The sequence below is a fragment of the Hyla sarda genome, chromosome 3 (genome assembly GCF_029499605.1).
Source record: "Hyla sarda isolate aHylSar1 chromosome 3, aHylSar1.hap1, whole genome shotgun sequence".
Classification (NCBI taxonomy): domain Eukaryota; kingdom Metazoa; phylum Chordata; class Amphibia; order Anura; family Hylidae; genus Hyla; species Hyla sarda.
Genome location: NC_079191.1, coordinates 260,765,777 through 260,777,971, shown reverse-complemented (window position 1 = coordinate 260,777,971; position 12,195 = coordinate 260,765,777). Strand labels below are relative to the sequence as shown.

The 12,195-nt window shown below is 39.5% G+C and overlaps 1 protein-coding gene and 1 long non-coding RNA gene across 3 annotated transcripts in view; one reads left to right on the top strand and one right to left on the bottom strand.

The window, feature by feature from the left end:
- Nucleotides 1-12,195, bottom strand: part of LAMA2 (laminin subunit alpha 2) — a 943,701-nt gene that overhangs the window by 660,151 nt on the left and 271,355 nt on the right. The window contains exons 1-2 of one of the 2 annotated variants that reach the window (XM_056566522.1): nucleotides 11,883-11,984; nucleotides 4,885-5,127 (exon numbers count right to left, since the gene is read on the bottom strand). In XM_056566522.1, coding sequence (XP_056422497.1) covers nucleotides 4,885-5,127; nucleotides 11,883-11,906 — 267 coding nt within the window. In that variant the 5' untranslated portion in view covers nucleotides 11,907-11,984. Of the gene's footprint in view, nucleotides 1-4,884; nucleotides 5,128-11,882; nucleotides 11,985-12,195 lie in introns of those variants that run through there. The other variant, XM_056566521.1, reaches the window with a different exon arrangement.
- The window catches only part of LOC130362297 (uncharacterized), a 32,401-nt gene continuing 32,286 nt past the window's right edge, over nucleotides 12,081-12,195 (top strand). The window contains exon 1 of the long non-coding RNA XR_008891345.1: nucleotides 12,081-12,141. This is a non-coding gene — a long non-coding RNA (uncharacterized LOC130362297). The remainder of the gene's footprint in view (nucleotides 12,142-12,195) is intronic.

Here is a 12,195-nt window from a genome sequence, read left to right as displayed (position 1 = left end):
CCGGGGCGCTGCAGCGGGGAGAGTGAAGCGAGCGCTCCGGGGAGGAGCGGGGACCCGGAGCGCTCGGCGTAACACTTCTTTTGCATTTTATTACCTATATCTGCTTCTTGGAAAGTTGGGTGCCTCCTTATGCATAGAAATGTGTTCCTGTAGCCATAACTGTGCAGAGGTTTTCCAGCACTTTAAATGGATGGCCTATCAGGGCTTTCATTGTTTATCTAGGAATAGAAGCATGGAAGTGCAGGTGGGTCGGTTGCCCTGGACTCAAAAAATCTTAGGGGCACAAAGTCTGATGATTGTCACATCCAGCGCTCTGGCCAGACACGTTGGCCGTGAGCGCTCCCCTTTCTCCCGTCTCTCCAGCCGGCGGGGCTGGGATTTGCAACGCCGGACGATCTTGCATGCCAATCTCAGTCCGTCACCCACCTCCGTTCTCTCCGTCCTTCCTCAGCACCAGCGCATGTGTCCCCATCTCCTAGGGCGTGCGCGCGCCTTAACTCTCAGATTTAAAGGGCAAGTGCACCTGTAATTATGTCTTGCACCTGCACATTTTGTTATAAGTACCTGCACCTCCCACATAAGCCTGCCGGATCTTTGTTAGCCTTGTGCCTTAGAGAAAGCTTATTCTGTGTTTGTTCTGCCATGTCCAGACCCTCTGCTCTGTGTCCTGACCCTGCTCCAGTGCCGTCTGCCAATTGACCTCCTGCTATGTTTTCCTACCACGCACCTCTGCCGCCAGTCCTGACCTCCTGCTATCATGACAATGTTTTGCAGAATCCCTCCTGTGCCACGCATCACCTCAGCCACCTGTGTGGTCAAGTCATGCCAGGGGTAGTGATCTGGGTGCTGCCTGCCACTTTGCGAGCAACACTAATAGTTGAATGTGCTGACAACAAAATCACGCAAAAATTATCAATGGAAATCAAATTTATCAACTCCTGGAGGTCTGGATATGGAGTCACACTCAAAATCAAAGTGCAAAACCACACTACAGGCTGATCCAACTTTGATATAATGTCCTTAAAACGAGTCAAAATGAGGCTAAGTAGTGTGTGGCCTCCACTTGCCCGTATGACTTCCCTACAATGCCTGGGCATGCTCCTGATGAGGTGGCGGATGGTCTCCTGAGGGATGTCCTCCTATACCTGAATTAAAGCATCAGCCAACTCCTGGACAGTCTGTGGTGCAACGTGGCATTGGTGGATGGAGCGAGACATGATGTCCCAGATGTGCTAAATCGGATTAAGGTCTGGGGAATGGGTGGGCCAGTCAATAGCATCAATACCTTCCTCTTGCAGGAACTGCTGACACACTCCAGCCACATGAGGTCAAGCATTGTCTTGCATTAGGAGGAACCCAGGGCCAACCGCACCAGTATATGGTCTCACAAGGGGTCTGAGGATCTCATCTCGGTGCCTAATGGCAGTCAAGCTACCTCTGGCAAGCACATGGAGGGCTGTGCGGCTCCCCACACCATTACCGACCCACTACCAAACCGGTCATGCTTGAGGATGTTGCAGGCAGCAGAACGTTCTCCACGGCATCTCCAGACCCTGTCAAGTCTGTCACATGTGCTCAGTGTGAACCTGCTTTCATCAGTGAAGAGCATGGGGTGCTGATGGCGAATTTGCCAATCTTGTTGTTCTCTGGCAAATGCCAACTGTCCTGCGCGGTGTTGGGCTGTAAGCACAACCCCCACCTGTTAACGTTAGGCCCTCATACCACCCTCATGGAGCTGTTTCTGACCATTTGAGTGGACACATGCACATTTGTGGCCTGCTGGAAGTCATTTTGCAGGGCTCTGGCAGTGCTCCTCCTACTCCTCCTTGCACAAAGGCAGAGGTAGCGGTCCTCCACGACTCCTGATGTACTGGCCTGTCTTCTGGTAGCACCTCCATGCTCTGGACACTACACTGACAGATACAGCAAACCTTCTTGCCACAGCTCGCATTGATTTGCCATCCTGGATGAGCTGCACTACCTGAGCCACTTGTGTAGGTTGTCGAATCTGTATCATGCTACCATTAGAGTGAAAGCACCACCAGCATTCAAAAGTAACCAAAACATCAGCCAGGAAGGATAAGAACTGAGATGTGGTCTGTGGTCCCCACCTGCAGAACCACTCCTTTATTGGGGGGGTCTTGCTAATTGCCTATAATTTCCACCGGTTGGCTGTTCCATTTGCACAACAGCATGTGAAATTGATTGTCAATCAGTGTTGCTTCCTGAGTGGACAGTGTGATTTCACAGAAGTGTGATTGACTTGGAGTTACATTGTGTTGTTTAAGTGTTCCCTTTATTTTTTTGAGCAGTATATGTTTATTTCAGGAGCAGGCACTCCCAGTGACGCAGGCTTCTGATGCAGGCCATGTGCAATGATGTCATTTGATCCCATGCAGCGCTGCAGGAGAAGTGCTGTGCCTCTTTAGATGATGGAGAAGAGAGCCCTTTGAATTAAAGAGGGAAGGTAAGTGTGGTTTTTGTTTTTGTTTTATATTGGGGGCAATTAGCAACTTTAAGGAGGGTATCCTGGGGTAGGGCCTTACCTACCCACTGGGGGCATCAACTCTGCAAACTTTAATCACTGTGGCTAAATAAGATTCTATAATATAAAAATATATTGCTTAGTAAAGCTTGTGTATCAATATGCAAAAATAATGGGAACTACTGATGGCCTATAACATTACAACAAAGGCTCTAGGGACTTTCAAGGAGTAACAGCCTGGTTAAAATTGCTACATGTGTCCTCCTTATAGCTTTATCACTGAGGTGAATCATTTTAGAAAGCTGCCGAATTTCCTCTTCTCTTATGTAATCTAGAAGACAGATGACCTTGGCAACTACAGTTTTAAAGCAAACCTGTCAGTTCTCCTGACATTTCTGTTTCCTGAATGTGTATATTCTTCATAAAATAACAACTCAACAACATCTTTTTGTATGACTCTGTGCTGTTCACTTCCTTTGTTATTCCTGCTGTAAATGTATGAATACCTTAAAAACTGTGTGGGATTCCTCTTGTGAAAGGGATGCGTCTTAACACACCATAACACTGCCCGATCAGTTCTGATTATGTAAGACCATGTAGGAAAACACTCTATTTAGAAGGGAAATGGTAATGTTCACTTGTCAATCTATTTATACGGATCTGTAAGTAAAGATGCATCGTGCATCAGAATTGTTATCTCAAAGGGATTACCATAACAGATGTGGCAACCCTTAACCTTTTGTCATGATAGCAATTCAACCTAATCTGGCAGCAAATAAACCTATATGTTAAATGTGTATGGTATATATATATATATATATATATATATATATATATATATATATATACACACACACACACAAACACATTATATATATATATATATATATATATATATATATATCCACAGACACATAATACAAACACATTGCATGCAATGTAATATAATATAATATATATATATATATATATATATTAGCAATAGTAGATCAGGGGGAGCACCGTGCACAAGGATTCTAGATCCACCCGGGTGCCAAGCTTCGGGAACCGACCAATTCCCAAATAGTGTACAGAATCAAGTAGAAGCGGCACACCAGTATTCCAATGAAAGCGTGGGTTTATTCACACATCTGTGCAGGACAGCTACGTTTCGGCTCGACAATAGAGCCTTGAGAAAGGCTCTACTGTCGAGCCGAAACATAGCTTTCCTGCACAGATGTGTGAATAAACCCACGCTTTCATTGGAATACTGGTGTGCCGCTTCTACTTGATTCTGTATATATATATATATATATATATATATATATATATATATATGTATATATATATATATATATATATATATATATACATATATATATATATATATATATATATATATATATAAATATATATATATATATATATATATATATATATACATATATATATATATATATATATATATATATATATACACATTTGTTTTACATTTGCCACCATACATCATTGGGCTCAATGATTGCTCGGAGGTAAGGGGGCAATGTTGTATGCACTGCATTTTACACTCACTACATTCTCTAGGCTGGGTGTATATTAACTGAGAAGCAAGGTATACAGTGTATGCTTTATTGTTCAGTGTATAGGAGCATGGACTCCTGTTTTTCAAAGCATAACATAGGGCACTATGTACATAAAGGAGTAGGGATTTCTGACTTCTGTACATGAATGATAACATAGTGCACCTTAAAAAGATGTAGAACACAACCAATTGGTTACATTTGCATTTCTCTGAATATGTTGGGTTTAGAGGCAACTAGAGGAATGACACCTCTGTATTTAAATGTCAGGAGACCTGGCAATTCCTCTTCAAAGATAGAAATATACAAACATTTAAGTTGCTCTGTCTTGTGCTGTCCTTTGTTCCATACCTTTCAGTTTACATTCAATTTTCTCTATGTAAACTTTCCTTTTAAGATATTTCTTCCATGCATATTATTGTTCATGTACTTCATTTCCATATTTCATTCCATTATAGGTGCTATTTTACTTCTATCTTATCTAAGAACTGGGGTATACAGTCTGCTGTACAATATCTATGCATACACAAGTCTCATTAGTATACAAAGTAAATATGTTTAGCACAAGCCTATTAAACAATCACAAAACACTGCTGCCATGGCTGACATTTCTGCACCTTTGCTTCTGTATCTGTCTTCTTTGTGCAGAAACATTACTCTGTGGAAATGTAAATGTGTTTCCCAATTCACCCCCTTCCCCCGCTACGTTCCAGGCAATCAGAAAGCACTGTCAGCTCGCAGTGTGCTGCTGTCAGGGAAATAAAACCTGTCAGTTAGAGCATGGTTAAGTCAGCTTTTGGCGCTGTCAAATCTTTACAATTGCTTCATTGCACAATTTACCTCTCCATTTTCAAGTGGGTGAATCCTTGAATAATGAGATGTACAGATAACTTCATCGTCCTGCATGTATGAGGGGGTTCCAGGTCGGGGGAAAATATTATATCGGGTCAAACACTCGCTGTCAGTGATGGCATAGAACTGCCATGGTTTGTAAGTAATACCATCAAGAGATCTTTCTAGAATCCAGTTTCCAGGCCGTGGGGAGTTGGCAGCTTTAATGATAACATAAGCAATCTGAAAAACCTGTGGAAAGAAAAAGAAATAAATATTAACACATTTTTAACACATTGAAACAAACACCTTATTCTACGTGAATCTGTGCAATCTCTATGATAACTTGCTATGATATAGTGACCACATTTTAAGCAAACTGCGGTCATGATTGAAACATGAAAGTAGTAAATGTATAAAAGAAAGGTAAATAATACATGGGTATGAATAAGCTACAAAGACACAACAACATTACAATAGGGTACCGAGCTTGTAGGGGAGGGTCTAACCTGGTGCCACGCTAAACTATGGAGTACTGTCTTTGTCTATAGTAGCACATATGGCAGTAGGCTCTGGTTTCTAGTAACACATATGACAGTAGGATCTAGTTACTTTTGCACACATAGTAGTATTTCTATCTAGAGATATTTATGACAGTAGAGGTATTCAGTGGAAGTAGAAGCTGGATTTATTTTTTTAACACATTTTGCATAATTCCTATTGATATCAATGGGAGTTCTATAACCTGTCAAGGACCAAGGGCGTACAAGTACGCCCTCGAGGCCTGGTCCAAGGGCGTACATGTACGCCCTGGTCCCGTTTATGTGGTTTAAACTGTTTTCACCAAAGGAGAACGGGTTAAACCTAGTGGGTCCAGGTTGCTATGGGCAGCCAGGACCCATGGCTAATGCCAAGCACCGCCGATCAGGCCAATGCCCAGCATTAACCCTTTAGATGCCGTGATCAAGGTTGATTGCAGTATCTAAAATGAAAGCCAAACAATTCTAGGCTAAGGCAGCAGATTGTAGAGAACACTGCTATGGCATAGCATTGATCAGTATATGCAATCAGACGATTGTATGTTGTAACTCCTGTGGGGGATAAAAAAAAAAGTGTAAAAAAAAAAGTTAATAAAAATAAATTAACCCCTTCCCTATTAAAAGTATCACCCTCCTTTTCCCATTTTTTAAATAAAATACTGCAATAAAACATAAAAATAATCATATGAGGTACCGCCACGTGCGTAAATGTCCAAACTATTAAAAATAAGGTTAGCTTAACAGCCTGGTCGATGGTGTAAACGTAAAAAAATATACCAAAGTTGTGCATTTTTGGTCACTTTATATACCATAAAAAACTAATAAATGTGATCAAAGAGTCCCATCAAAACAAAAATGGTGCCAATAAAAACGACAAATAAAACTTACATAAATTGGGTATACTTGTAACTCTATGGACCTACAGAATAAAGATAAGGTGTAATTTTTACCGAAAATTGCACTGTGTACAAACGAAAGCCCCCAAACGTTACAAAATTAAGTTTTGTGTTTTTTTTTAATTTCACCCCACAAGTACAATTGATGGTGCAAAAAAAAAGTCCTTTTATGGGTCTGTAGGTGCAAAATAGAAAGCGGCACGGTTTTTAGAAGAAGGGAGAATAAATGAAATTGCCCCCTCCCATAGAAATGAATGGAGGGGGCGTGGCGTGATGTTACATCCCTGTCTCAGAAGCCCGGAGGTTTCCGTAACTGCAGACGCAGCTACGCATAGAATGCGGGCTGTTGCAGGGAGATCATGGGGGGTCCCAGTGGTGGGCCCCCGCGATCAGACATCTTATCCCCTATCCTTTCGAGAGGGATAAGATGCCTTAGCCTTGAACACCTCTTTAAGGTGAAAATGGGCTTGGTCCTTTAGGGGTTAAACAGTATTGCACCATGAGCAACTCTGTTTCTGTACATCCCTGTATATGAAAAAATATTTTAGCTTTTTTGTTTTTTTCTTCCCCGTCATTTAACCCCTTAAGGACTCAGACCATTTTGGCCTTGAGGACACAGGAAATGTTCACCTTTGCGTTTTTGCTTTTTCCTCCTCGACTTCTGAGAATCATAATTCTAATTTTTCCATCCACAGACCCACATGAAGGCTTGTATTTTGCGTAGCCAATTGAACATTGTAATGAGTTTTCGCTTTTCCCTCCTCTTCATCTAAGAGTCATAACTCTAATTTTTCCAATCGCAGACCCATAAGAAGGCTTGTATTTTGCATAGCCAATTGAACATTGTAATGACACCTTTCATTTTACCATAAAATGTATGGCAAAACCATAACATTTTTATTTGTGGGGGAAAATTATGAAGAAAACCGGGGGGGTTTGTTTTTACACAGTGCACTTTATGTTAAAACGGCTATGTCCTCTTTATTCTATAGCTCAACTAGATTAAAATGATACCCAATTTATATAGTTTTTCTGTCATTGTACAACTTAACTAAGTCAAATCTTAAAACCAGTAAGCTTAAAATTGTCTTGTTTTGACCCCTATAACTCAATTTTTTTCCCTTATACCGGATGTACAGTGGGGATTAAAACTTTGGTCACCCCAGGTAAAAATTTGTATTAATGTGCATAAAGAAGCCAAGGAAAGAAGGAAAATCTCCATAAGGCATCAAATTACAGATTAGACATTCTTATAATATATCAACAAAAGTTACACTTACAAAATAACAGAAAACAAAAAAAATGGCATTTGCAAAAGTTTGGGCACCCTGCAGAATTTATAGCATGCACTGCCCCCTTTGCAAAGCTGAGACCTGCCAGTGTCATGGATTGTTCTCAATCATCATCTGGGAAGACCAGGTGAAGTCAATCTCAAAGGTTTTAAATGCCCAAACTCATCTGACCTTGCCCCAACAATCAGCACCATGGGTTCTTCTAAGCAGTTGTCTAGAAATCTGAAACTGAAAATAGTTGATGCTCACAAAGCTGGAGAAGGCTATAAGAAGATAGCAAAACATTTTCAGATGTCAATATCCTCTGTTTGGAATGTAACTAAGAAATGGCAGTCATAAGGAACAGTGGAAGTTATAGCGAGATCTGAAAGACCAAGAAAAATATCAGACAGAACAGCTCGCAGGATTGTGAGAAAAACAATTCAAAACCCACGTTTGACTGCACAATCCCTCCAGAAAGATCTGTCAGACACTGGAGTTGTGGCACACTATTCCACTTTAAAGTGATACTTGTACAAATATGGTCTTCATGGAAGAGTCATCAGAAGAAATCCTCACCACAAAAATCAGCATTTGAACTTTTCAAATTAACATATAGACAAGCCTGATGCATTTTGGAAACAAGTTCTGTGGACCAATGAGGTTAAAATTGAACTTTTTGTCCAGAATGAGCAAAGGTACGTTTGGAGAAGAAGGGGAACAGAATTTAATGAAAAGAACCTCTGTCCAAATGTTAAGCATGGGGGTGGATCAATCATGCTTTGGGGTTGTATTGCAGCCAGTGGAACAGGGAACATCTTACGAGTAGAAGGAAAAGGGGATTCAATAAAATTTCAGCAAATTTTGGATGCTAACTTTATGCCATCTGTGAAAAAGCTGAAGTTAAAGAGAAGATGGCGTCTACAAATGGATAATGATCCTAAACACACCTCGAAATCCATGGGGAATTACATCAAGAGGCATAAACTGAAGGTTTTGCCATGGACTTCACAATCTCCTGACCTCAACATAATTGAAAATATAGACCTTAAAAGAGAAGTGCGTGACAGACAGCCCAGAAATCTCAAAGAACTGGAACACTTTTGTGAGGAAGAATGGGCAAAGATACCTCAAACAAGAATTGAAAGACTCTTGGCTGGCTACAAAAAGCGTTTACAAGCTGTGATACTTGCCAAAGGGGGTAGTACAAGATGTTAACTCTGCAGGGTGCCCAAACTTTTGCAGACGCCATTTTTTTTTTGTTTTCTGTTATTTTGAAAGTGTAAATGATGGAAATAACTTTTGTTGACATATTATAAGAATGTCTAATCTGTAATTTGATGCCTTTTGGAGATTTTTCCATCTTTCATTGGCTTCTTTATGCACATTAATACAATTTTTTTACTGGGGTGCCCAAACTTTTGATCCCCACTGTATGTTTTTTTTCTTCTATCTGTACCATTTTTGTTTTGTTAGGGGCATTTTGATCATTTTTTATTATTGTTTGATGTTTCAAAATCTGTATTTTTGGGGTTTTGTATTTTTTTTTTATGTTTACACCGATTACGGTGGAGGATTATGAACATTACATAATTGCACAATTATGCATACCGCAATACCAAATATGTTTATTTTTTTATGGGTTTTAATTTAAATTGCAAAAATAGGGAAACTTTATTTTTCATTAGGGGATGTAGTTTTAGATAATTTGACACTCATTTTTTTATTTTTACACTTTTTAAGTCTTCATAGGGGACTTTTATATGCAATCATTAGATTGAATTCACTGTATAATATTATGCCTATGGGATAACATTACACAGTAGGATCTGTGATCCACTGATATAGCCTAACTAAGCCAAGCTACATCATTGGATTGGCAATTAGCGGCAGAAGGCAGGAAATAGGACCCTCCGCCACCATTTTAGCTTATAAGATTAGCTCATAAGCTTCTTTGAATTTTCTCTTTCACTTCAATAGGGTTTGGGACAGGCAGCTGCAGGATGGCCATAGCCAGTCATTAGCGGTGAGTGTCTGGCTACTGATAGTAGCCGACACACACCGCTATTAAGCAAACGGAGCTCCTGCACTTGCTCTAAAGTTACTTAATGTTCCCGGGTGTACATTTACATTCTGGTGCGTTAATGCCTAGGTGTTGAGGGGGTTAATAGCCATAAGTCTTTCAAGTTCCACCTACAGGGCCATATGAGGGCTTGTTTGATGCGGTACCAATTATACTTCATAATAACATCACTCATTTTACCACTAAATCTATGGCAAAACAAAAAATAAAACAAATGCAGCTTTGCATGTTATTTTTTACTGTGCACTTTACAGTAGAAATTACTTTTTTTCTGTAGATCTATAAGATTACAACAATACTCAGTTTTTATAGGATATATATATATATATATATATATATATATATATATATATATATATATATGTATACCCCTATAACTTATTTTTTTCCACATACGGGGCTGCTGTATGATTGCTCATTATTTTTTTCTAACAAAGATCTGTAGTTTTGATCTGACATTTCTGTATAATTTTTTATAACATTGTTTTCTGAGCTATGAAGCGACCGAAAATCTGCAAATCTGCTGTTTGGTATTTTTTTTCATGCGTGCCATCCATGCAGTGTTATTAACATTATACTGTATTGTACTAGTTTGGACATTTATGCATGCAACAATACCAAAGATGTTTATTTTCTTTTTTTCTTTAAACTATTTTATTTGGCAAATGGTAAAGGGGGAGGGATGGTTTAATTGTTTTAGGGGCAGGACTTATATTTTTAAACCATGATTTGTTTAATACACAGTTTTAAATCACTCATAGGGGACTATTAGGAGGAATTGTTTAATTGCTTTCACAGATCAATGCTATGCCATAGCATAGCATGGATCAGTGTTGTTATCAGCAATCTGTTTGTGGGTAAAGATCAGCGACATGGAGGTAAGCTGAAGACCTTCTGCCACCATTTTAACCCTTATTGTGTTGCAGAGTGGCAATGACAGCCCCAAATCCCCAGCAATTGCATTTTTAACATATTAGATGCCACAATTAGCTTTGATTTCCTAATCTAAATGGTAAATGCCAGACATCCGCATGAGAACCGATTACTGATAAACAAGTATGCCCTGTGTCATTAAAGTTAGAGGAATTCCTGTTTCTGTGTACTGTACAGATCCCGTAACAGTCAATAGATCTGTCCAATGTTTTATTTATATATCAGCTTTTATCCAAAACATCTACCATTTCTAAAGGAAAAGTGTCCCCAACTGCAAATGATTCTTTTTATTATTATAAGACTTCATTGTAGTGAGACAATGAAACTTTCTGTGGCACTTACTGATTTTTTCTATGACTTTCTTAGTGCTTTCCTTGTAAGACGTAATATTACATTTAGAAAGTTATTTAGAAAAGATTACTTAGAATGCGTCATTTTTCTGAGATTTATTATGAGCGGGGACAGGAAGGAGCAGTGTTCTTCTAATATTAGGCAATAGGCTTAAAGAGGTAATCCCTGCCGATCTAGACATTAGTCCCTTTGCATTCATAGATGTCATTTTAAAAACTCATTAGAAGAAGGAGAGATAGAGTTCAAAGAACTAAACTCAGTAACTGGAGTTACATTTCTGTCCTTAAAGGGGTATTCCAGGAAAAAACATATTTTTTCTTCAACTGGCTCCAGAAAGTTAAACAGATTTGTAAATCACTTCAGGATAAAATAAAACCCAGAAAGAGAATTATTAAAACATATTCCAGTGAAGACAGTGAACTGTATATGTTTTGGAGATTTCACTCCAATAGAGCATAACAAGTACTGCAGATACCTAATGTCCTACTGGATAATATTTAAAATGTAAACTCACTCCTGCACTGGGGTAGCTGGCACCCGGGATCCCTTAAAAAGAGTATCCCGGTTGGCCAGTACCTCAGGGCAAGTAGGAATTGTTCAGAAGAGACAAGTTTCCAGCGGGAGAGCAAGAATCTATATGGGAGATTTAGACAGAGGGGTTATCCCTGTAAATACCTGAAAATTACATATCAAAGAGCTTGTAGGTCAGAGAGGAATTCCCTCTTAACCACCACTAATGTACCGGATGCCAAAAAGGTGAGATGCATCGGCACCTATGATGCCCATACGGACCAAGTTATGGCAATACTACGTAGACATTGTCACTTATTAATTATTAACAAGAGATGAAGACCTTGCACCGGTTATTGGCAGATCGCCAAGTGTAACCTTTAGAAAGGGCTCAAGTCTTAAAGATCAGTTGGTACACAGTCACCTTAGGTCTGAACAATGTGAACATCACTGGCTGATGAACACTTCTGTTGGTACATTTCCATGTGGCCACTGTAGTTTTTACCAGTACATAAAGAAAACTAAGGAGGTGATAAAACCTGTGGATCAACCGAGATATGACAAACGACAGTTTATTAATTGTAGTTCACGTAATGTCATTTATATTGCCGAGTGCAGTTGTCCCAAGTGGTACGTCGACAAGACTATACAAGAGTTTCGTAGGCACTTATCACAACACCTAAGTACGGTCAGAACCAGGAGTGATACCCCTGTCTCTAGACACATGCATGTGGCGC